Source organism: Mytilus edulis, chromosome 1 (assembly GCF_963676685.1).
Source record: "Mytilus edulis chromosome 1, xbMytEdul2.2, whole genome shotgun sequence".
NCBI classification, from domain to species: Eukaryota; Metazoa; Mollusca; class Bivalvia; order Mytilida; family Mytilidae; genus Mytilus; species Mytilus edulis.
The window spans coordinates 95,078,682-95,102,531 of NC_092344.1; the positions used below are offsets into that span (position 1 = coordinate 95,078,682).

At 32.6% G+C, this 23,850-nt stretch overlaps 1 protein-coding gene across 1 annotated transcript; it reads left to right on the forward strand.

The window, feature by feature from the left end:
• Window positions 1–23,078, forward strand: LOC139495702 (uncharacterized). The gene is made up of 10 exons (XM_071284036.1): window positions 1–293; window positions 5,437–5,517; window positions 7,718–7,844; window positions 8,320–8,628; window positions 9,948–10,498; window positions 11,356–11,530; window positions 12,001–12,209; window positions 14,727–15,463; window positions 17,799–17,898; window positions 22,145–23,078. Exons 1-10 carry the CDS (start codon window positions 258–260, stop codon window positions 22,334–22,336), a joined length of 2,517 nt encoding a protein of 838 aa, XP_071140137.1. The 5' UTR covers window positions 1–257; the 3' UTR covers window positions 22,337–23,078.
• The last annotated feature ends 772 nt before the right edge of the window (window positions 23,079–23,850 follow it).

Sequence of the window (23,850 nt, forward strand, 5' to 3'; positions counted from 1 at the left end):
TTTTTTTTGTTACTAAGCATTTGTTCTTTATAGCTGATTTTAGTCTTGATCCTTTTTATATCAAAATTATTTTTAACACAACTTTTTAAAGGATTTTGATTAATTTGTAGTTCATTTAAAAGAAAAAAATTCCTGCACAAATGTTATCACTTGAGTACAAGAAATCATTCCTTCATTTTTAAAAAAAAGCAATTGTTTTGAATTCAAGTGAAGTCAGAAAAGAACACTAACACTAACATTTCACCAATATATAGTTGATGGACAGAAACAGAATGAATTTGGATTCTTCTGTGGTATTTTCATTCACCTTCACATTTGATAGATTTTTTTATGTTCATCTGTTTATTTTAATATTATGACATGTTTGTAACTTAGTGGTATTACTTCATTTGCCACAGCTGCTTAACCCGGGTTAGCCCGGTCGACGCTTCCGGTATAGGCACAGTTGCTTCATTTGCTGTAAAATCAGCCGCCGGCGCAAATAGGCATACGCCGCCCTCGCCGGTCTTCACTCACCGGCAAGCAATCAGCTGGTCATAAAAGTATGGCGGGAAGCGCAATTTTAGATAAATTGTCGGAATTTGAAAGGTGAAGATTGATTTTTTTTTCAATCAGACTATATTATATGATACTGCATTGGTCCACTATGACGATAATAAATTGCCATGCTATATTTTATTTTCAAATTTATAAAATTATCTCGGAGAAACGTTTTTATGATGAATAAGGCCTAAGAAAAAAAGATTGCATTTTAAAAATATATATTTATTGTTAACAGGTTCATTTTTTAGCTCACCTGGCCCAAAGGGCCAAGTGAGCTTTTCTCATCACTTGGCGTCCGGCGTCCGTCGTCGTCGTCGTCCGTCGTTAACTTTTACAAAAATCTTCTCCTCTGAAACTACTGGGCCAATTTTTACCAAACTTGGCCACAATCATTATTAGGGTATCTAGTTTAAAAATTGTGTCCGGTGACCCGGCCAACCAACCAACATGGCCGCCGTGCCTAAAAATAGAACATAGGGGTAAAATGCAGTTTTTGGCTTATAACTCAAAAACCAAAGCATTTAGAGCAAATCTGACATGGGGGTAATATTGTTCATCAGGTCAAGATCTATCTGCCCTGAAATTTTCAGATGAATCAGACATTCTGTTGTTGGGTTACTGTCCCTGAAATGGTAATTTTAAGGAAATTTTGCTGTTTTTGGTTATTATCTTGAATATTATCATAGATAGAGGTAAACTGTAAACAGCAAAAATGTTCAGTAGAGTAAGATCTACAAATAAGTCAACAGGACCAAAATGGTCTGTTGACCCCTTTAGGAGTTATTGCCCTTTATAGTCAATTTTTAACCATTTTTCGTAAATCTTGGTCATCTTTTACAAAAATCTTCTCCTCTGAAACCACTGGGCCAAATTAAACCAAACTTGACCACAATCATCATTGGGGTATCTAGTTAAAAAAATGTGTCCGGTGAACTGGCCAGCCAACCAAGATGGCCACCATGGCTAAAAATAGAACATAGGGGTAAAATGCAGTTTTTGGCTTATCACTCAAAAACCAAAGCATTTAGAGCAAATCTGTCATCAGGTAAAATTGTTTATCAGGTCAAGATCTATCTGCCCTGAAATTTTGAGATGAATAGGACAACCCGTTGATAGGTTGCTGCCCCTGAATTGGTAATTTTAAGGACATTTTGCTGTTTTTGGTTATTATCTTGAATATTATTATAGATAGAGATAAACTGTAAACAGCAAAAATGTTCAGCAAAGTAAGATCTACAAATAAGTCAACAGGACCAAAATGGTCTGTTGATTTCTTTAGGAGTTATTACCCTTTATAGTCAATTTTTAACCATTTTGTAAATCTTAGTTATCTTTTACAAAAACCTTCTCCTCTGAAACTACTGGGTCAAATTAAACCAAACTTGGCCACAATCATCATTGCATTGGGTAATTAGTTTAAAAATTGTGTCCTGTGACCTGGCCAACCAACCAAGATGGCGGCCATGGCTAAAAATAGAACATAGGGGTGAAATGTAGATTTTGGCTTATAACTCTGAAACCGCAGCCTTTAGAGCAAATTTGACAGGGGTTAAATTGTTTATCAGGTCAAGATCTATCTGCCCTGAAATTTTCAGATGAATCTGACAACCTGTTGTTGGGTTGCTGCCCTTGAATTGGTAATTTTAAGGAAATTTTGCTGTTTTTGGTTATATCTTGAATATTATTATAGATAGATTAAACTGTAAACATCAATAATGTTAAGCAAAGTAAGATTTACAAATAAGTCAACATGACGGAAATGGTCAATTGACCCCTAAGGAGTTATTGTCCTTTATAGTCAATTTTTAACAATTTTCATAAAATTTGTAAATTTTAACTAACATTTTCCACTGAAACTACTGGGCCAAGTTCATTATAGATAGAGATAATTGTAAGTAGCAAGAATGTTCAGTAAAGTAAGATGTACAAACACATCACCATCACCAAAACACAATTTTGTCATGAATCTATCTGCTTCCTTTGTTTAATATTCACATAGACCAAGGTGAGCGACACAGGCTCTTTAGAGCCTCTAGTTATTTTCCCTAGCTTAGAAAGCAAAAAAGTATACATTTGAACTTCTGTCGCCATCTTTAAATCAGCCGGTTCCACTCGTTTTATTTTCAGCCATATTTAACCCGGTCAAGTGATAAGGCGAACCAGCATAGCCCGACCTAGAACAAATGAAGCAGCCCCAGTGCAAGGATTTGTATAGTGCGGTCACCCCATCCCTCCTGTTTGAGAACTTGGAAACAGTTGAGATCCCCACCTCTAAATTAAATGAAATATAGGGGAGTCCCTGCGGTCACCCCAACCCTCCTGTTTGAGAACTTGGAAGCAGTCAAGATCCCCACCTTTAAATTTAACTTTATATATTCATGTATGGGACAAAAGAACTAATCAAATGAAATGTAGGGAGGGTCCTTAGGGTCACCCTACCCCCTCCTGTTTGAAAACTTGATAACATTCGAGATCCCCATCCCTCAACCATATATATTCATGTATGGGACAATATAAAAAAACAAATTAAATATAGGGGTTACCGGGTAGTCCCTAGGGTCACCTTACCCCTCTGGTATGTGTTTTGAGAACTTGTAAAAGATTGAGATACCAACTCCTAAAGTAAACCATATTCATTCCTGTTTGTCATTTCAAAAAGATTGAATGACATACAAGGTCAATCTCATAGGCGTCACTGGCGTCACATATGCATATCACTTTGCTAGACCTAACCAATGTGTACTAGACTTTGCCCACCATGGGAATGAATAATTATGGGAGCTTTGTTTGGGAGACTTTGTAACAGCATTATGTTACAATTCTTACTTGTTTATTATAACATTTTATTGATAGAAAAAAATGAGTAGGTTTAAAGAATTTACCTTAATTATATTTTGAATTATTTCTTGTCCTATAAAAATTTTCATTTTAATATGGCTCATTTCAAAGAAAACATATCTTTCAACATGTTCAAGCCCAAGAATGTTTGACCAACTGTTTTATAATTACCTAGATATAGGAAGATGTGGTGTGAGTGCCAATGAGACAACTCTCCATCCAAATAACAATTTATACAAGTAAACCGTCATAGGTCAATGTATGGCCTTCAACACAAAGCCTTGGCTCACACCGAACAACAAGCTATAAAGGGCCCCAAAATTTTATTCCAAACTTAGACATCATTGACTTGGGGTGAAGGTGGGGACCATTTACATTTACTATGGGCAGGTCAGTCAGACCTCACCATTGATCCCTGTAGTAGTAAACATTTGTCTGATTTGTGTCTCATTACTTTTGTACTGTAGAACACAAACTCAGTTTTCTTTCCAGGGAAGCAAGTCCATACTTTTACAAGCTCGTACTAAAGTCAACTTGAACTACTAACAGTCAACAAATACCAACTTTAACTATCAACTAGAAGAACTGCAATCATTGCGAACTTGTACCACTGCAGACTCATGACCATGAAAAAAATATACTTGATATATGCCATGTATGCGTTGCTTTTGAAAACCTTGATAAAATATGAATTATTTGCCTTAATGATTAATTCATTAAATGCACATAAATGTACAATATTTGAATGTTTAATGTTTGTTCTTTTAAATTTAAAAAAAAAATTGAAGCAACATTGCCACAGTTTTCATAATTATGTTTCCCTTGGTTTTTGGTTAACTGCCTACAGCACTTACAGTGCTTTGATTCAATTTTACTAATGAAAAGATATTATTTAAACCTACATGTATATTTATGTGTTTCACATTTTGGTAAAACTACAAAATCACAATTTGTGACAAAACTCCAAATTTTCTACTTAAATAAGTGATTTAAAAATCACTTCTTTAAATAAAACAGAGAATTTTTTAGATTAAGAGTTTATTAAGAATTTTAGAAAATGGAAAGGTCTAGATCATGGGATGTTACAATAGCGTTGTCATTAGTTTTATTCTGAAAAAAAGGCTTTCCGTTGGCGGTTGGCCACATATTTTTTTGTGACCATGTATATATGGTTACACCCCTTTGATTATGTATGTATGGTCCCCTGACTGATAAAACATTATTTTTTTTAAAGAAAAAAACATAATCCCCCTTGAAGTTAAATGGTTGTTTCCTAATATTTTTTGTTCATGTTAGTATTTTTACTGATTCCAGTGTAAAGAAATAAAATGTTCAAATTTTTAATTTCCTTGATATGATAAACTTTGATATCAGCAGATACATTTGTAACTGACATGACCATGATGACTAATAATACTCAATTTTAGTGTTAAATAAAGTTTTTTCTTGAAACCTTTGAAACTATACTTCTGACACTTTCATTGATGACAGCCAAATAATTCTTGACCAAAATACACAGCTCAAAGTATATTAAGCCTATCATATTATGCATGTTTACATTCATTTCAAAATCTTAAAGTTCTTTATGTGTTTTCCAGCGTTGTAAATGTTCATATGTAAAATATGTCAATGATATGATGTGAAATTATTAAATAAAATTGAGAAAGGAAATGGGGAATGTGTCAAAGCGACAACAACCCGACCATAGAGCAGACAACAGCCGAAGGCCACCAATGGGTCTTCAATGTAGCGAGAATTTCGTATGTCAATTTAAAGTTTCATCCCAATTACAATGTTCACTGAACATAGAAATGTGATGGACAAAAATGTTGTAAATGTGTTATTTTGTTATGCTTTCAAAGTTCAGTTGCTTAAAACAGATAATGAACATGATGAACTTGCTTTAAGAAAAACAGTGTGACTTAGGTTCATTGACAAAACAATGTGCATTAAGTTCTTTGAAAGATACACAATGTACATGTGAATTAGGTTTTTTTTTAAATTTCTGTTAAACTTCAAGTTAGATTTGTACCTAAGTCCTTTATTTATTCTCAGGGAGCATCACCACAGAGGACAGGGTTGCTAGGTTCAATAGATGCAGTCTTTGAGCAAAATAGACAAGAGGATGAAAGAAGGGTAAACTCAAATGTTGTATGAATTGTTATATTAAAATTAAAAAATTAAATATTTAGGCCAGACCAATTGAATTCCCTGTTTTTGACTGACCTGCCCACACCTTTTTTTTTCAAAACAGATTTTTTAATTTTTTTTTCATATTCCTGCTAATTCTGGAAGTAATAGCCGCTGCATGTTTATGCACCTGTCCTGATTGATTCAGGGGCCTGTTGTTCTGCAGTTATCGCTTGTTGATGTGGTTCATTGGTATTTTCCCTTTCACAGCGTTTGGATATATAAATTAGATCATTGGTTTTCCTTTTCGAATTGTGTACAATAATAATTTTGGGGTCCCTTATAGCTTGCTGTTTGGTCTGGATCACAGCCCTGTGTAAAAGGCCGTACTTTGACCTGTGTTTGTTATTATCAAGTTGGGAACAACCCTCCCTCAGACAAGGGGTCATTTTACTGTTGTAGAAAAGAAAATAGAAATACCAAGGATTTGTATAGTGCTAATATACAAAACCTTTGAAAACTCAAAAAGAGGAGAAATATATCATATTTTAGACAACTTTTCTAAAAGAGGGGTCCACTTATTTTGAATAATATTAAACTGTCACTGTTTAAGTAAATGTGTTAACATGGTTAAAGTCCAGGAATATTACAAAATTCTTGGACATGTTTTGATAATTTAATACCAGATAGATATATAGTTCTTTGGGAAAATATGAGCCCTTTTGTACTAAAAAGTGTTTGTTTTTTTTTTAAATATATTATAACTTATATTGACCCCTCATAAAAGGGATATTCATAACATTATTGGGGTTGTTCCCAACCTGATTATGACTTGAAAGGAAAATTGTCTCATTGTCAGTCACACATTCATAGACCAGATTTAATTATTCAATTATTTCTAATTATTTCTTGGTGAACAGGGAAAAATACTTCATAAATTAAAGAAATGTCAAAGTACAAGTGATACATCAAGTTTTAATATTGTCAAAACCTACTATTTTATGTTTACAAAAAAAAATTATAATCGCTCGCCTTTACTTTCAACATGTTCAAGCTTCGCCTAAAAAATTTGCAAATTAAATATTTTTTTATTAAAATTTTATTGCTCGCTCGCCCCAATTTTTGGAGTCCAAAAATCCATAGAACAAGAAATTAAATTGGTGTGGCCTTATCTGCAAACAAATTATAAAAATATCTCCCGCTGCATACCTGACATTATAAGTTGACATTATAAAATTTACATTATCTCTTCCTTATTCATGGCCTGATATCCATCTGATATATGAGAATATGTGTTTAAAATCTGTGATGCGATTTAAAGAAGTTTGCACACAAATTTTAGAAGTACTGGAAGAGGCTGATACCTTGCTATGTACTACATTGTTGTACTAAGAAAAATCTAATATATTATGTTGCATGCTTAAATGATATACTAATAAGTTTACAATAACTTATTAATAATTTTGAGCTATTATTCCTGATAATTACAGATCTTTCAATATAATTATAAGTCATATGTGCAACACATTAATTTTAATTTTTAGAAAACAGTTTATCTGTACCACATTTGTGATGAGCAGGCCTAGCTATTTACTAGCTCTCTTATTTGAAAACAACTTTTCTATGCAGTCTATGCATTAGATTGATACCAAGAAAAAGTGTAAATAAAGAACCCTTAACCTCAGATACTTTTCCTTCAATCAACTTGGAAACAATTTTTTTCATGTTTTCATAACCTTTAGTTAGTGTTTTACATCTGTATAAGTTGACTGCTTTGATCATCAATCACTTTTATGAATATCTACATGTATTTAACTTTAGAAATGACTGAAAATTCACACATCTCTCATTGTGTCTATTAATATTTCTCAATCATTTTAATCATTGTATTTAAACAATACTTAAAAGTATTAAAGTAATATTAATCCTGATTAATTGTTTACATGCAGGTGTCATGAAAGTTAATTTTGTGTTCTCCATATGTGTAGATGAATTTTTATATACAGGGTATCATGTATTAATTAGTTTTGCTCCAATTTTAAATTTACAAATTTTGGGTAAAGATTGCATGAAATGCAATAAAAGTCCTATGATACTGACTTGATATATACATGTACAAAAAAATGTATAAAGATTGATATAAAAAGTACATATTTAGAATTATAAGCCATCTAAAATTAATGAATTGCTTCTTTTATTTAATTAGAAATGTAAGCTGAGAGATCAAAGAGAAGCAGAGCTAGCCCATTCTAGCTATTTGAAGTATAATGCTTCATCCGTACAAGAATTACAAGATGCTAAATGTGTGGTGCAACAATGGGCAAATAAACATTGTAAGTTTTCTTCGTGTAATGTATTTAAATAACTCCTTAAAAGAGGCATTAGCACAATAAATATTTTGTATCAAAGGAAAACAGCGAAAAAAAACTGTCTGATCCTACTCATTTTGAGATTTCCAAACCTATATTAAGGCTTGGGCTGCAGAGTTACCCAAAAAGATAAACTGGTATTAGCCATTTAAACTGAAAGATGTTGTATCCAAAAAAATAATTGAGGCAAATATCTCTTAGAGAGATAGTTGCACATAATGGGGATATCATGTCAAAAACTATATATATTTCTAGAGGATGCACTGAAGGCAATTGTACATATCATCTCATAAAACATATTTTCTTCATTTTACAGAACTTGACAAACAAATCGATGTCTAACTCTAAGTATAAGTTATCACTTGTATTTCTATGTTGAAAAATAATTCAGGTCATCCATTGCATAATGTTTTGAAATAATTAATATGGGGATTTTCAGCTAGTAAAAGAATGAACAATCTGACCAAGGTCGTTGTTGATAAAAGAAGTCCACTAAATAGACCAATTATAAAGACAACAAATTCAAGATTTGGAACTCTTTTGTACTCAACTCAGAACAATGGCACCAATTCAATAACAAAGCCTAACTTAAATGATAAAAGATCACCATTAAAGAGGAAGAAAGAATTCATGCCAGAATTTTCTGATGATGATGATGACATTTTGATGATGAGCCTTAGTGATTCAGGTTTCCCTTGTGTGGACCTCAAAACACCGGACAGGATGGACATTAGTCCAGCTAGAAAAGGTATTGTTAAAAAAATCATCATAATCAACTGATAATAAAAACTACTGGTAGATGCTCTAAAAAGTCTGTGTCGCTCACATTGGTATATATGCATATTCAACAAAGGACACTCATCAACATTGTAGACATGAATAGAATTAATGACAAAAATCTTATGTTGATGATCATTGAAGTCTGATTCTAATATGACATGCTTCTTTCGCTTTGTGAATAAACCCATGCTCTAAATCCAATAAAATTTGTTTGCACATGCATATTTTGACTACTGCAGAATAATGAATTTTATCAAATTGGTAAGCATTTGATATATTTCTTTAATTTTAAACACTTCCAAACTCTTTTAAATGGTACACATGTTGACTTTTGTTGTTACTAATTCATTTATTATGACTGTAATGTGTTGCAATTGGAAATTGACATATTTGACCTAGATACGACATCCCTTCATGCTGACTGTTCAAACTCATCCCTCTGAAAAATCACAATGCCAGTCATTTGCTTGTTTAAAAACAAAAATGGAGTTTCATGGAAGAGCCTACACAAACCTTCTACACTTATACACATCCGACATTGAAATTACCTAAATTGTCCTAATTCAGAATCGAAATAATTGATGCAAGCTATTCTTATTCGTAGTTATAACATGGGTAGGCATTATATTCGTGTTATTTTAGCTCTCACTATCGCTCTGGCAAAAATAATCATGAATATAATGCCTACCCATGTTAAAACTACAATAAAGTATAGCGTGCATTAATTATTTCTGAATTAAATTTTGTCTATTTTATTTAGCTTTTGCTCCAAACACAAAAAGAGGGTAACAAAAAAAATCATAATTTAAGTGCAATAACTCCTATAAAGAGTAACAGTCAACTAATTATGTCATCAAAATTTGACTTGTTAATAGGTCTTTGTCTTTCTCCTTATCATTTTTGATTATTTTAGTTTCTATCTATTTATAATAGTTTTTATCATAAAAGCCTAAATGCCAAAAAATGGTAAAATGTCATCATTAAAGGGCAATAACTCCAACGAGGAGTCACCGGACAATTTCCGCCATTTGTCTGAATTGTAGATCTTGTCTTTCTGATCATTTAGTTTATTCAAGTTTCTTTCTATCTATTATAAGTTTAAAAGATATACCGTAAGACAAATATGCCCAATAAAAAGGCAATAACTCTTTTTGAATTGTGTAGGATTCTGAAATGTAGATTTGTTGAAATGAAGTTAAAGTTGTTACTTTTAATTACCTAGTAAACTATGTTTTTTATTGTTGCTGAAGATACCTTTTATAACAAAGATATATTATTGAATCTTAGGTATGAAAATAGACACATTTGGGTCACAGTTGGAAACAAAGAGGAGATGTTTTGAGCCTTCTATCAAAGTTGACCAGCAGTCAAAGAATTCTAAACCATCTCATACAATATCTAGTGCAGCAGATTTCATTCCGCTCAATATCAATAACTCTGCATTGGGAGAAGAAGGACAAAATGTTAACTCTCGCAAAAATTCTGAAGAAAAAGAAAATGATTTGATGAGCGTTCAACCGAATAGATCGAATGTTTCTGTAGTTGAGATTTCAGATGAAGAAAACAGTGTTCTACATATTAGTGATCATGATTTGTCTTCAACTGACAATTCAAATGATGCATCAAATACCATTGTCCAATCAGTGAGGCCTAAAGATAGCGGTCTTGTCAGGTGTCCTGTTTTGAATTGTAATGGTATATTTGATTCCAGGGAATTGTTTGATAGACACATGAATAACTTTGAACATTCTCCAACTGATCCATGGGGTGAACATAGTGAAAATAAAGATATTTCAAGTGACATTGTAATGTGTCCTGAATGTGGAAAAGTATTTAAGGTAAATGATAAAAATAAGGCAATGAAATGAAAAAGGTTTCAAACATTTGTAGATAAAACTCTTTCATTTTGTCTTTAGAGGTAAAGTAAGGACTTTTCTCATACATGTACCTCTTCCTTTTCATTAAATGGTTTCCTTATCAAACAGTATAAGGTTATTTTAATTACTAAATTCAGAAGAGGAAAAAAACATACAACACAACTGAAGTATCTAATGACCTTATGTTGACCTTTTAGATGTTAGCTTCTATGTCATATTGCCTCTTATGGAGAGTTGTCTCATGCATAATCATACAACTTCTTTTTTTTTATAAATGAATTATGTTTGACAATCAGACCAATTATCAAAGATGGTCAATTTTCATTAAAGTTTATTCAGACCCAAAACATGATTGGTAAAAAACACACTGTTGTTGTAAATAAAACATTGTAGAAATTATAAGGGAGTACAGACATAAAAGTTTTGATAACCATACTCAGACTCAGAAATCAACCTACTGGATTTGATGTTTTTACGCCCCTCATTGGGGCATTATGTCTGTGTATGTGTATGTCCTTTTGTCAGTCTGTCTTGCTTCAGGTTAAATTTTTTATCAAGGTAGTTTTTGATGAAGTTGAAGCCCAGTCATCTTGCATTCTTGAAACTTAGTACATGTTCTCCCTATAATTTTATCTTTCTAATTTTAATGCCAAATTAGAGTTTTGACTCCATTTCATGGTCCACTGAACATAGAAAATGATAGGGCAAGTGGGGCATCAATGTATTATGGACACATTCTTGTTGTACACAATTTTTGTACTCCTAGTACTGAATAAAGTTATGACTGGCTATAAAGTAAAATATACATTTCATTTTAGCAAAAAGAAGCGTGTGAACAGCATATAAAAGATAAAAAGCATGTTTATCCACTTACTCCTCTACCAGTACACGGATACCTGTGCCGATCGTGTCTCATGTTGTTCCCTACAGACGAAGAATGTGTATCTCACATAACAACACTCAAACATAACTCTACAGCTTTCCCATTTTCTGGTAAATATTTAAATTTAAGATTAAAGAATGCTTTTTCCCTTTATCTGTCAGTTTTTTTAAGGAAATTAGTCTCACTAAATGGATGTGCACATTACTTTTACTTCAAGCACATGACATCTCAGTGATGATCTCACATGATATTATGACGTAAAAAAAGAAATCCCAATTTTTATTGGTCAACTGAAGGCTGTTTCAAAGGTCAATTTATTTATAAAATAGAAATAAAAAAACAAAACACAAATAAAGATTTGCATGCAGTCTCCTTTTTGGACTGAATAAATGTTTGCCAGGGCCATTTGCAGACACAATTGAAAAACTCAAGAAGCAACATAAAGGTAAGAGCATCTGAATCGGATAACAAACTGTCCATGCTGTCATTGAAATGAATTTTTAGCATATTAGATGGATTACATGACATTTGTTTATTCAAAATAATTTCCACTTATTAAAATAATTTTCTTTTCTTTTAGATGACATGAAAGGTTTGTTTACTGGACTTAAAGGAATACCAGTTTCAAAGAAATTTGTAGAAGATTATTATAAAAAATGTATGTCGGCTGATTTCCATATAGTTTGTTGCGATTGTGAAATACCTATTAATGGACATAGAGAACTGCAGCAGCACTTGGATGAAACAAGACTTAGGCACAGTTTTATGGCACTAACTGAAATGACACTGGTAAATTATCACGGATCTCCATGGCCTGTTTAACGATGGCGCCCTGCCATCGTTCAAATGTCTTGCGCCATCGTCAAATGACTTGCGCCATCGTCAAATGACTTGCGCCATCGTTAAATTGTCTTGTGCCATCGTTAAATTGTCTTCCACCATCGTTCAAAGCTTCATCGTTTTTTGCAGCCCGACGCCAATTTTTTATCAATTATAATCAAATGCATGTAATTGCATAACCCTTAGGCTTTTTATGTTATAATTCAATACAGTTCTAACGCCTGAGGGATATACGGATTAAGATCGCTAATCACTTGTACCTGAGCTTGTACAGGTAGATCAACAAACCACACAGGAGAATACTATCTGAGGATAGACGATCCATTTGTCGAATTAATCAACTAAGTTTTAGCAAATGATTATGATAATTTAGATTAAATTAAAAAATTAATAATCCAGTTACAAAGAAAACAGTTTAACAAGTCGAACACGTGCTTTATTTTGACTTGCGCAATCAGCATCCCCCTTTTTTAAGAAGTACAAAATAAGACGCAAAACAGTAAATATTATTTTATTGCAAATAACTTGAATACTGCTGTAACGATAATTTAGAATTACTTTAAAAGTTTAAAAGTAAAAACTTAAATATTTCCTGTAAAGAAATATCGTATCGTAATTCCGAATTCATTTCGTATATTACAATCAAATTGATACATCCGCCGCGTTTCCGGTTTTTATTCAGACTCGAAAGATGCATGTTGCACAGCATCAATTTGCCAGATAAAGTCATTAACAACCTTTTCATTTGTCAATGTTTGCTTTACAAATCTCTTTAACCTTTTACATAACCCGTACGAATCGTTTTGTTGTGGCTGCAAATCAGCCATACCGGTAATGGGTTCTGAATTTGACAACTGTCCATGAATAATAAGCTCCACATCATATGATTTTTAGCCCCCATAACAATTACCAAAAATACAAGAAATCTACATGGGGACCTTCATGACAGCTTTTGGTCATTCTTGACTAAAGGGGGACCATGAAGACTTGGCATTTGAATGGTTAAAAACGGCAATAAATGAAAATATTGATACTTCTAATTCTATAATGAAAATTCAAATAAATATAATTTAAATAAGCAATGATTTAGCATGTTCACCATTCCTTGTATAGAGGGATAAAATACTTCTGATTGCGCTACACTGTACAGCGTAGACACGGTTTGTAATGTGAAAGTTCCTCCATCGTTCAATTTTTATCCATGGATATCCCTGAATTATCCAAATATTATTCTCAAAACTTTGTTAAATAAGTAGTGGGAGATTTTCCATTGAGTTATGTTGTTTTGCATTCTTATCTTACTATGTATTATAAATTTACTAATGGTTAAAATGTTCTTTCAGTCATGTAACATTCAAATACATAGAGATATAAATGATTGATCAAAGCATCACTTCACACAGCTTATACTGTGCCACCAAACAATGTTTTGAAAAGCATTTGTTAATTTCTTGATCTACAATCTTGAACAAAATTTGGTGAAATTTGAGAGACTTTTGGAGGAGTGGTAGATTTAACATCTTGAAAAGGAGATTTCCATATCTGTTATACATATTTGGAGGCTTAACCCTTTGTTTAGAGAGTTGACATTGATAATTAACAATATACATACATAATGTTTGATTATAATTACTTATAATTTATGTCAGTTCTGCTTTATATTAGGTTCACTCACAGAATGTGTAACATTACCCTAATTATTATTATACCCCCCGCTTTAAAAAAGGGGGGGGGGTAAAAATGTGACGAAAGTTTCATGGGACGGACTGACGGACAGACAGAGGTAAAACAGTATAAAAAAAGGTTTTAAAAAAGGGGGGGTATACTGTTTTACCTCTGTCTGTCCGTCAGTCCGTCCGTCAGTCAGTCCGTCCCATGAAACTTTCGTCACATTTTTCTCAGGAACTACACATCCACCCTTTCTGTAATTTGGTATCAACATTTATATATGTCAGCCATACCATGTGATGCGTTTTCAGATTCATCACTTGACAACTTCCTGTTTACCGAAAAAAACTTGTATGATTTTACACATGATATCCAAGTTGAAAATTTTCGTCACATTTTTCTCAGGAACTACAATACAAGGATTTCTGAAATTTGGTTTCAGGATTTATATAAGTCAGCTATACGGTGTGATGCGTTTTCAGATTCATCACTCGACAACTTCCTGTTAACCGAACACTTGTATGATTTTACACATGATAGCCAACTTGAAAATTTTCGTCACATTTTTCTCAGGAACTACAATACAAGGATTTCTGAAATTTGGTTTCAGGATTTATATAAGTCAGCTATACCGTGTGATGCGTTTTCAGATTCATCACTCGACAACTTCCTGTTTACCGAACACTTGCATATTTTTACACTATTAATATTATCCACTTGCGGCGGGGGTATCATCAGTGAGCAGTAGCTCGCAGTTTCACTTGTTTAAATAATATTGGATGAACTGATATTTTTTAGATGGATATTTTTACTGGTTATTTGTATACTCACAAATGTTCAACATGTCATGCAGCTGTGGAAAATCCCAAAATAAATGGTGGATTTCATAGTTGTAATACAGAAATAGCAGGGAAAATTATAACTGATGGTTGTAACTCATTCAAAGCCTTAGTGCTGGGTCATTGTGTTAGGTTAGAACAGGATAATATCACCGAAGTTAAAATTAAAATCAGTGAGGCATCAAACAAAGAAGTCAGAGAAGAACCAATGGAATTGGACCTTGAAAATGTTGGAACTAGCATGACTAAGTTGCAGAAATGTGAAAAAATCTTGCCATCTAATCAACTGGCATATTCAAGTGTAAATCCTGGACCTTCTAACGATCTTTCTTATTTATGTGAAAAACCTGGACCATCCAATCATTCAAAGTCTTTTAAACGAAAATCAGATGACAAGTTTACAAATCGGTCAAGAAATAATGAAATTGAAGATAAAACTCAATCAAATAAGCCTTCAAAAAGGAAAAAGAAAAAAAAGTATTCAGGTGAAACAGAGACATCTTTTAGAATGGATGTGGCCCTAAGTGATTACAGCAGTATTACTGATCCTGCCTACCTGAAAACAATGGCCAATATCATATTTTTAGATTTAGACAATTGGAGAGGTTTTTTCCCAAAGTTACCAAACAGATTACCTGAACGATTCTTTGTGTGGGCATTTTATGGAGGTAACACACAGTGGAATGAGCCATATCAGTAAGTGATATATAGGTGCAAATACATTGTTTTTGATCTCAAATTATTGGGGTTTTTTAACAAAAAGGCAAACAAAGCTTCATAAAGATTAAATGCTTTTCTTCTTTCTTAATTTTACTGTATACTTTAAAAGTTTGGATCTTGAAAAGATTGTGTTGAATCCTGTGATAAATGTGTACTGGTAATCCTATTTTGTTTGTTACTTCTAGCTTTTAGCTTACCCTAGCCGGAAGGGCCCAATGTGAGCTAATGCCATCACTTGGCGTCGTCATCTGTCGTCGTCGTAAACTATTTAAAAAATCATCTCCTCTGAAACTACTTGGCCAAATACCTTCAAACTTTAACTTAAATGTTCCTAATTGTATCTAGTTTATAATTTGTATCTGAAGTTTCGATTCATCTACAAACATGGTCGCCATGGCTAAAAATAGATTATAGGGGTCAAATGCAGTTTTTGGCTTGTATCTCAAAAACTAAAGCTATTAGAGCAAATCTGACACAGGCAAAATTGTGCAATTGGTCAAGATTATTAGCCCTTAAATTTTCAGACGAATTGAACAACCCATTGTTTGGTTGCTGCCACTAAATTGGTAGTTTTAAGGAAATTTTGCAGTTTTTTGTTATTATCTTGAATATTAATATAGATAGAAATAAACTGTAAACAGCAATAATGTTCAGCAAAGTAAGATCTACAAAAAAGATATTATGACCAAAATTGTCAATTGACCCTTAAGCCCTTTTAAGACAATTTTAACTGTATCCGAAGTTTTAATTCATCAACAAACATGGCATGAAATAAAAACAAACGATTTAGTTAATATATTTATTTATTCATAACAAAATATGCAACATTAACAATTTATCAAGTCACTGCAAGCACTTGACAATCTGACTGTCTCCAGAAAACAAATCCAGATATTTTTTTCTTTCACCGTCGTCCTGAAAACAGAAAATAATACTTACATAACACGCACCCGAGTATAACACGCAGGGACAAAGACAGAGAAAAAAACCTGCGGCTTATTTAACGATTTATACGGTAGTTACAAATGGGTCAAATGCAGTTTTTGGCTTGTATCTCAAAAACTGAAGCTATTAGAGCAAATCTGACACAGGCAAAATTGTGCAATTGGTCAAGATTATTAGCCCTTAAATTTTCAGACGAATTGAACAACCCATTGTTTGGTTGCTGCCACTAAATTGGTAGTTTTAAGGAAATTTTGCAGTTTTTTGTTATTATCTTGAATATTAATATAGATAGATATAAACTGTAAACAGCAATAATGTTCAGCAAAGTTAGATCTACAAAAAAGTTATTATGACCAAAAATGTCAATTGATCTCTTAAGGAGTTATTGCCCTTTAAAGACAATTTTACACAATTTGTTCATCAAGTTTGCAAACATTTAAAAATCTTCTCCTCTGAAATGCAGATGAGCAATTCAGGCTCTTGAGAGCCTCTTGTTTAAATAATAACTTTCTGTTGTTTAAAACCAATACAAGGCATCACCTGGGTATAGCTGTATGAAGCCTGAAAGCATCACCTGGTAACGACCTTTGATGTCTGAATGCATCATGGACAATAAAAAATGCACTGGCCTACTGTCAGTTATAATATCAGATCAATTATGTAAATCTGTAAAGCGTATGTTACCAATGTACATTATTGATTTGAACACATTCAGTCATAAAAAAAATTTGTTCCTCACAGAGCTAAACTGTTAAGATTGCTTCCTTTTCATATCGCTCTAACCACACCACAACTCATAACATGTAAGGTACGACTTAACCTCAAAATATTTTCACGAAAATCAACACAAATAGCAGTAATTGTGGTTTGAAGTTTTGAGACAACTTTTTTGTGCACATGTTAAATTAATCCTGGCAGAAACCACTTGTGCTAATAAATCTCTGGCTATAGGAACGTGCTAAAAAAAATATGTACTGAAAGTGTTAAATACAATTTTCAGGATGTACTTGGGTGAAGTTTAGGATTTTTTGTCAAATGTTTCCGACCCCTTGGTTTTTTTCCATCTGTACAGGGTAAGATATTTTGCCTTATAACTGGCAAGTGTAACGTGAACGCTGCCATTTCGTTTATTTACGTCTGACGTTATTTTCATGGGAGATAACTCAAGTGCAAATCTAGAAACTCAAAAGGTTATTCGCCAGTGAATAATATGGTTATTCACCACTGGTGTAAATTTCAAGGGTTATTCATTCTTCCTTGCAATCAGATGAAAATTAACTGAATTATTCCATGATAAGGTGTTACCAAATAGAATCGTTTGTAATAGATGTACATGTATGGTATAATAACATTATTTATTTATCAGGTGTGGAGCTTATGAATATCAAGTACGTGAAAATCGTTTCTATCTTCATGATCGTTGTGGAACAAGAAAAGATGCTGCAGACTTTGCCATATGTTTAACGGTAATTGATAGATTTCATATATACATTGTACTACTAAAAATAAGTTTAGCAGCACAATTTCCGACTGAAACCAAAAAAAAAAAAAATCTCAATTTATCTTTATAGTTTGTCTTTTCTTTTTCTTTATCTTCAATCATTGTTATTCAAAAATACAACATTTGTGTTGATTGAATTTTAAGACAGCTACACTGTCACATTTTAACAATTTTTATACGACCGCAAACATTTTTGCGTCTTATAATGCTTTCATGTCTTCTGTCATCGTCGTCGTCGTCCAAAGACACATTTAGTTTCCTGACAATAACTTTAGTTTTAGTTAATGGATCTTTATAAAATTTGGACAGAAGGTTCATTACTACTAAAGGAGGGTTGAGATTGATTTTGGGGGGTATTGTCCTAATAGTTTTGGAATAAGGGGCCAAAAAGGGGGCCCAAAATAAGCATTTTTGTAGTTTTCAAACAATAACTTGTGTTTTAGTGTATGAATCTCTCTGAAATTATACCACAAGTTTCCATATCATAAAGGGATAGTTAGTATTGATTTTAGGGGTTATGGTCCCAATAGTTTAGGAATTGGTGGCCAAAAAGGGGGCCCAAAATAAGCATTTTTGTAGTTTTCAAACAATAACTTGTGTTCAAGTGTATGAATCTCTCTGAAGTTATACCACAAGTTTCCATAAAATGAAGGGATAGTTAGTACTGACTTTGGGGGGTTATGGCTCCAAAATTTTGAAATTAGGTGGCAAAAAAAGGGGTTTTCTGGACAATTTAAAAGCAGTATAAGGGAGATAATTCACAAACATTTAACATACAATGTTGGGTATATTGGTATTTGCCTCCCTAACACTACTTGTAAATAATGTACAAAGAAAGGCATAAAGAAATGTCAGGTTTTGGAATAACTGCCAAAAAAAGGGGGGGGGGATAATTTTCAAAAAATTTTCCCCCAAATTTTTCAAATTTAAAATTTTTGAAAAGTTTGAGGAAGAAATCTTTAATTGCACAATATTGTGCAATAGATTTGTAAGATCTTGACATTTGTTTTGTGTAATAAATTCATATTATGTCACAAATTTTATCACAATCCAAATTCAGAGCTGTATCAAGCTTAAATGTTTTGTCCTTACTTGCCCCAACTGTTCAGGGTTTGACCTCTGCAGTCGTATAAAGCTGCACCCTGCAGAGCACCTGGTAATCTCATGACCTAGTTTCTACACACAAAATTGATAAGGTGTTGAATCTAATAATTGATACACAAGAACATATGAACACAAGAATGTAACTATTATAAAATTTGATTTTGAGCATTTTCTTCAAAGATATACACCCTCAAAGTTTGACCCCATTAATCTCTATGAAAGTGTTGCAAACCTTTCTTTGAGTAGTATATTTCCAGTAAAAAGTAATTCATGAAAGTAAAATAGGTCTTGTTGTCAGGTCATTTGCATTGGAAATAATCACATTAATTCTAAAACCAGTTGTTGGCATAATTCCAGTTATGTTCTTCTCATATATTTTATGATTGTATGATACTCAACCCCAAACGGGAGGGATTCTATTTTATTTTCATATGATGAAGACATAATCTTTCAATCAGTTTAATTGAGGTATAGGGCTGGCATGTCAGTAACTGCTAGTAGTCCCTTGTTATTTTATGTATCATTGTTATTTTGCTTAGTTTCTTTTGTTACCTTTTCTGAAATCTGACTCTGACTTCTTTTAAACTGGGTTTTACTGTGTGTATTGCTATGTGTTTCTTTATTCTACATTGTCTTAGAGGTATAGGAGGAGGGTTGAGATTTCACTAAACATGTTTAACCCCACCACATTTTTGCGCCTGTCCAAAGTAAGGAGCCTCTGGCCTTTGTTAGTCTTGTATTATTTTTAATTTTAGTTCATTTATATGTTTTGACGTTTAGTGTGACCTCCATTTCACTGAACTAGTACACAATTTTATTTAGGGGCCAACTGAGGGCCACCTCTAAGTGCTGCGTTAAAGACCCATTGGTGGCCTTCAGCTGTTGTCTGCTCTTTGATCAAGTTGTTGTTTCTTTGAAATATTCCCCATTTCCATTCTCATTTTTAGCTCACCTGTCCCGAAGGGACAAGTGAGCTTATGCCATCACTTGGCGTCCGTCGTCGTCCGTCGTCTGTCGTCGTCTGTCGTCTGTCGTCGTAAACTATTTCAAGAATCTTCTCCTCTGAAACTACTGGGCCAAATACTTTCAAACTTTAACTGAATGTTCCTTAGGGTATCTAATTTATAAATTGTATCCGAAGTTTTGATCTATCAACAAACATGGTCGCCATTGCTAAAAATAGAACATAGGAGTCAAATGCAGTTTTTGGCTTATAACTCAAAAACCAAAGCATTTAGAGCAAATCTGACATGGGGTAATATTGTTTATCAGGTCAAGATCTATCTGCCCTGAAATTTTCAGATGAATCAGACAACCCGTTGTTGGGTTGCTGCCCCTGAATTGGTAATTTTAAGGAAATTTTGCTGTTTTTGGTTATTATCTTGAATATTATTATAGATAGAGATAAACTGTAAACAGGAATAATGTTCAGCAAAGTAAGATTTACAAATAAGTCAACATGACGGAAATGGTCAGTTGACCCCTTTAGGAGTTATTGCCCTTTATAGTCAATTTTTAACCATTTTTCATAAATCTTAGTAATCTTTTACAAAAATCTTCTCCTCTAAAACTACTGGGCCAAATACTTCCAAACTTTAACTGAATGTTCCTTAGGGTATCTAGTTTGTAAATTGTATCCGAAGTTGTGATCTATCAACAAACATGGTCGCCATTGCTAAAAATAGAACATAGGGGTCAAATGCAGTTTTTGGCTTATAACTCAAAAACCAAAGCATTTAGAGCAAATCTGACATGGGATAATATCGTTTATCAGGTCAAGATCTATCTGCCCTGAAATTTTCAGATGAATCAGACAACCTGTTGTTGGGTTACTGCCCCTGAATTGGTAATTTTAAAGAAATTTTGCTGTTTTTGGTTATTATCTTGAATATTATTATAGATAGAGATAAACTGTAAACAGGAATAATGTTCAGCAAAGTAAGATTTACAAATAAGTCAACATGACGGAAATGGTCAGTTGACCCCTTTAGGAGTTATTGCCCTTTATAGTCAATTTTTAACCATTTTTCGTAAATCTTAGTAATCTTTTACAAAAATCTTCTCCTCTGAAACTACTTGGCCAAATACTTCCAAACTTTAACTGAATGTTCCTTAGGGTATCTAGTTTGTAAATTATATCTGAAGTTATGATCTATCAACAAACATGGTCGCCATTGCTAAAAATAGAACATAGGGGTCAAATGCAGTTTTTGGCTTATAACTCAAAAACCAAAGCATTTAGAGCAAATCTGACGTTGGGTAATATTGTTTATCAGGTCAAGATCTATCTGCCCTGAAATTTTCAGATGAATCAGACAACCTGTTGTTGGGTTGCTGCCCCTGAATTGATAATTTAAAGGAAATTTTGCTGTTTTTGTTTATTATCTTGAATATAATTATAGATAGAAATAAACTGTAAACAGCAATAATGTTCAGCAAAGTAAGATCTTCAATTAAGTCAAATTGACCAAAATTGTCAATTGACCACTTAAGGAGTTATTGCCCTTTAAAGACTTTTTTCACAATTTGTTCATCATGTTGACTTACTTTAAAAAATCTTCTCCTTTGAAACTGCTGTATCAATTTCAGCCAAACTTAGGCTAAATGAGTTTCAGAGTATCTAGTATAAATTTTATATTTTATTTCCTTGTATATCAAGAAACATAGCTCCTATGGCTAAAATAGAACATAGGAGAAAATGATTATTTTTTTTGGCTTTTGAAGAAAATAGGACGATCCAAAAAACATTTAAATAAATTGAAAAGCCAAAATAATCATTGATGAGAGATTTAACCAAAAGAATTAAGGTGAGCGATTCAGGCTCTTGAGAGCCTCTTGTTATTTTTACTTTCTTGCTATTGACAGTTTATAAATTGTCACAAAATTCTCTAAGAAATATTTGCTTTACATATAAAATTGGTGTTTGAGCAGTGAAAAGGATGCATCATGTCCTGTACAGATTATTGTTTATCAACTTTTCAGACCATCTGGAAAAAGACCAAGATGACTCTTTGTTGAGAAGAATATAATATATTGAAAGTATGTTACTTTAAAATTGAGAATGAAAACGTTATTCATTGTATTAAAGATTTTTTTTTTCTTTCTAGGTTGGTCAAATGGACATGGTGTTACCACCGACTGTCCATTTCACCATACTTTCAGGTGATAAAGGTTTTATGGAAATAGAAAGACAGATGAAAGGTTGCAAGCGTAAGGCAGTGGTCATAGATCCACATGAGGCAATGAAAATGTCAAGTCATGTTCTTTATACTATGCTAGTTAGTGTAGGGCAAACATGAAGCATATGTGTTATGCTACAATTACTATCCAAGCAGGAATGCACACCATGGTAATGATAAGTGAAGGCTAAAGTTGAAACATTTGTGATCATGCTAACTTGTAATAAAAAATTAAAGAGCATGAGCCTTCAAGGACAATTTTAAGGTTATGAAAAATGTGCCTATATATCTGAAAAAGCTGCATGTGGCAGGCAGTACATCATTGATAAAGACATAACAACAAATGAAGCAGTTGTGTTTTATAAAAACATAGATTTGCTGTACAAATTTGGAAGTGACAGCTGGCAATGCCTGTAAGAAAAAGCTTGGAAAATTAAATATGGTCTTTTCAGGGTCAAGTTTGGAAATGGTAACAAAACAGTGAGGCTGTAATAGAATATCGTTTAAAAGCAATGGTTAATATGAATAACTTTCAGAGTTTAAAAAACTTTTTAAAATTTGCTAGTTTCTTCTTGCTAAAATTGAAATGATTAGGACCCGAAAAATCAATTCAGCATTAAACATATTACCAGATATAAATTTTGCAAAGGTCTTTTTTATTGAAGATACATGTACTTTAGAATTGAAACACTTATTATACATGAAGTATGATTCACATTTGGAATATTTATTTTACTTAAGTTTTGTTCCATGGAGAAAATGGAAGTTATGTGTTAAAAATATTGGAAAAAGAAAGATATTCAGTAAGCTTTATTTTTTACTATTAGAAAAATGAAAGATATTCAATACATTGTATTTCTCAGTTGTTTTTATATCCTCAGCAGATATAGTTGATTGGTTTTTTTTTTAATGTTGATTGAAAATGATTTATTACTAGTGTATGAGCTAAAACTGTAGTACTTAACTCTCATTGCAGTATACACATTTTTTAAAGGAAAAAATCAGGATGATTTACTGCCAAAGCTCAACCTATAGTTGCACCAGATTTTTAACCCATTTAAAAAAAAATCAAAAATTATTGAACCTAGTAAGAAAGAAAAAAAAGTTCTTTTACAGTTTACACATTTACAAAAAGATACAGTTGAATGAGAAATCTAAATGTCAAAAGAGCAGACTATTAAATGCCATATTCCTTAAGAAACAACAAAAGAAGACTGATTAAATTGTACTTCACAATATAATGTATACCAATCATTCAGTCAATCTAAGAATCTCTCTGGATTTTGCTGCGATAGGAATACTAAAAACCAAAATGGCAAAGATGTATAAGTACTTAATTCTGTGAGGATCAAAGAGACTTACAAAGAATAGCCAATCCAGCTATGGTTAACTAAGTTTCGTAATAATTTATATATTTATTAAAAAGAATACTATTATTTATTAAAAAAGAATACAAGAAAAGTATTTTATAAATCTTGTAAGTACTGATGCATTGACTATTAAGCTGATGTTAAGATGTCACAACAATCTACATTACAGACTACAATGGCAATCTGACATGCAGGATAACAAATTAAAGCGGTGCTTAAATGGGCTATTGTGTTGGCTCATGTTCACTTGTAATTTAGAATTTT

Bases quoted from the DNA above. Each gene is read 5' to 3' on its own strand.
- LOC139495702 (XM_071284036.1), top strand. From the start codon at position 258: ATGGACAGAAACAGAATGAATTTGGATTCTTCTGTG. The intron at 5,518-7,717 runs GTAAACTCAAAT...TTATTTAATTAG, and splicing joins GACAAGAGGATGAAAGAAGG to AAATGTAAGCTGAGAGATCA. The intron at 12,210-14,726 runs GTAAATTATCAC...GATATTTTTTAG, and splicing joins CACTAACTGAAATGACACTG to ATGGATATTTTTACTGGTTA.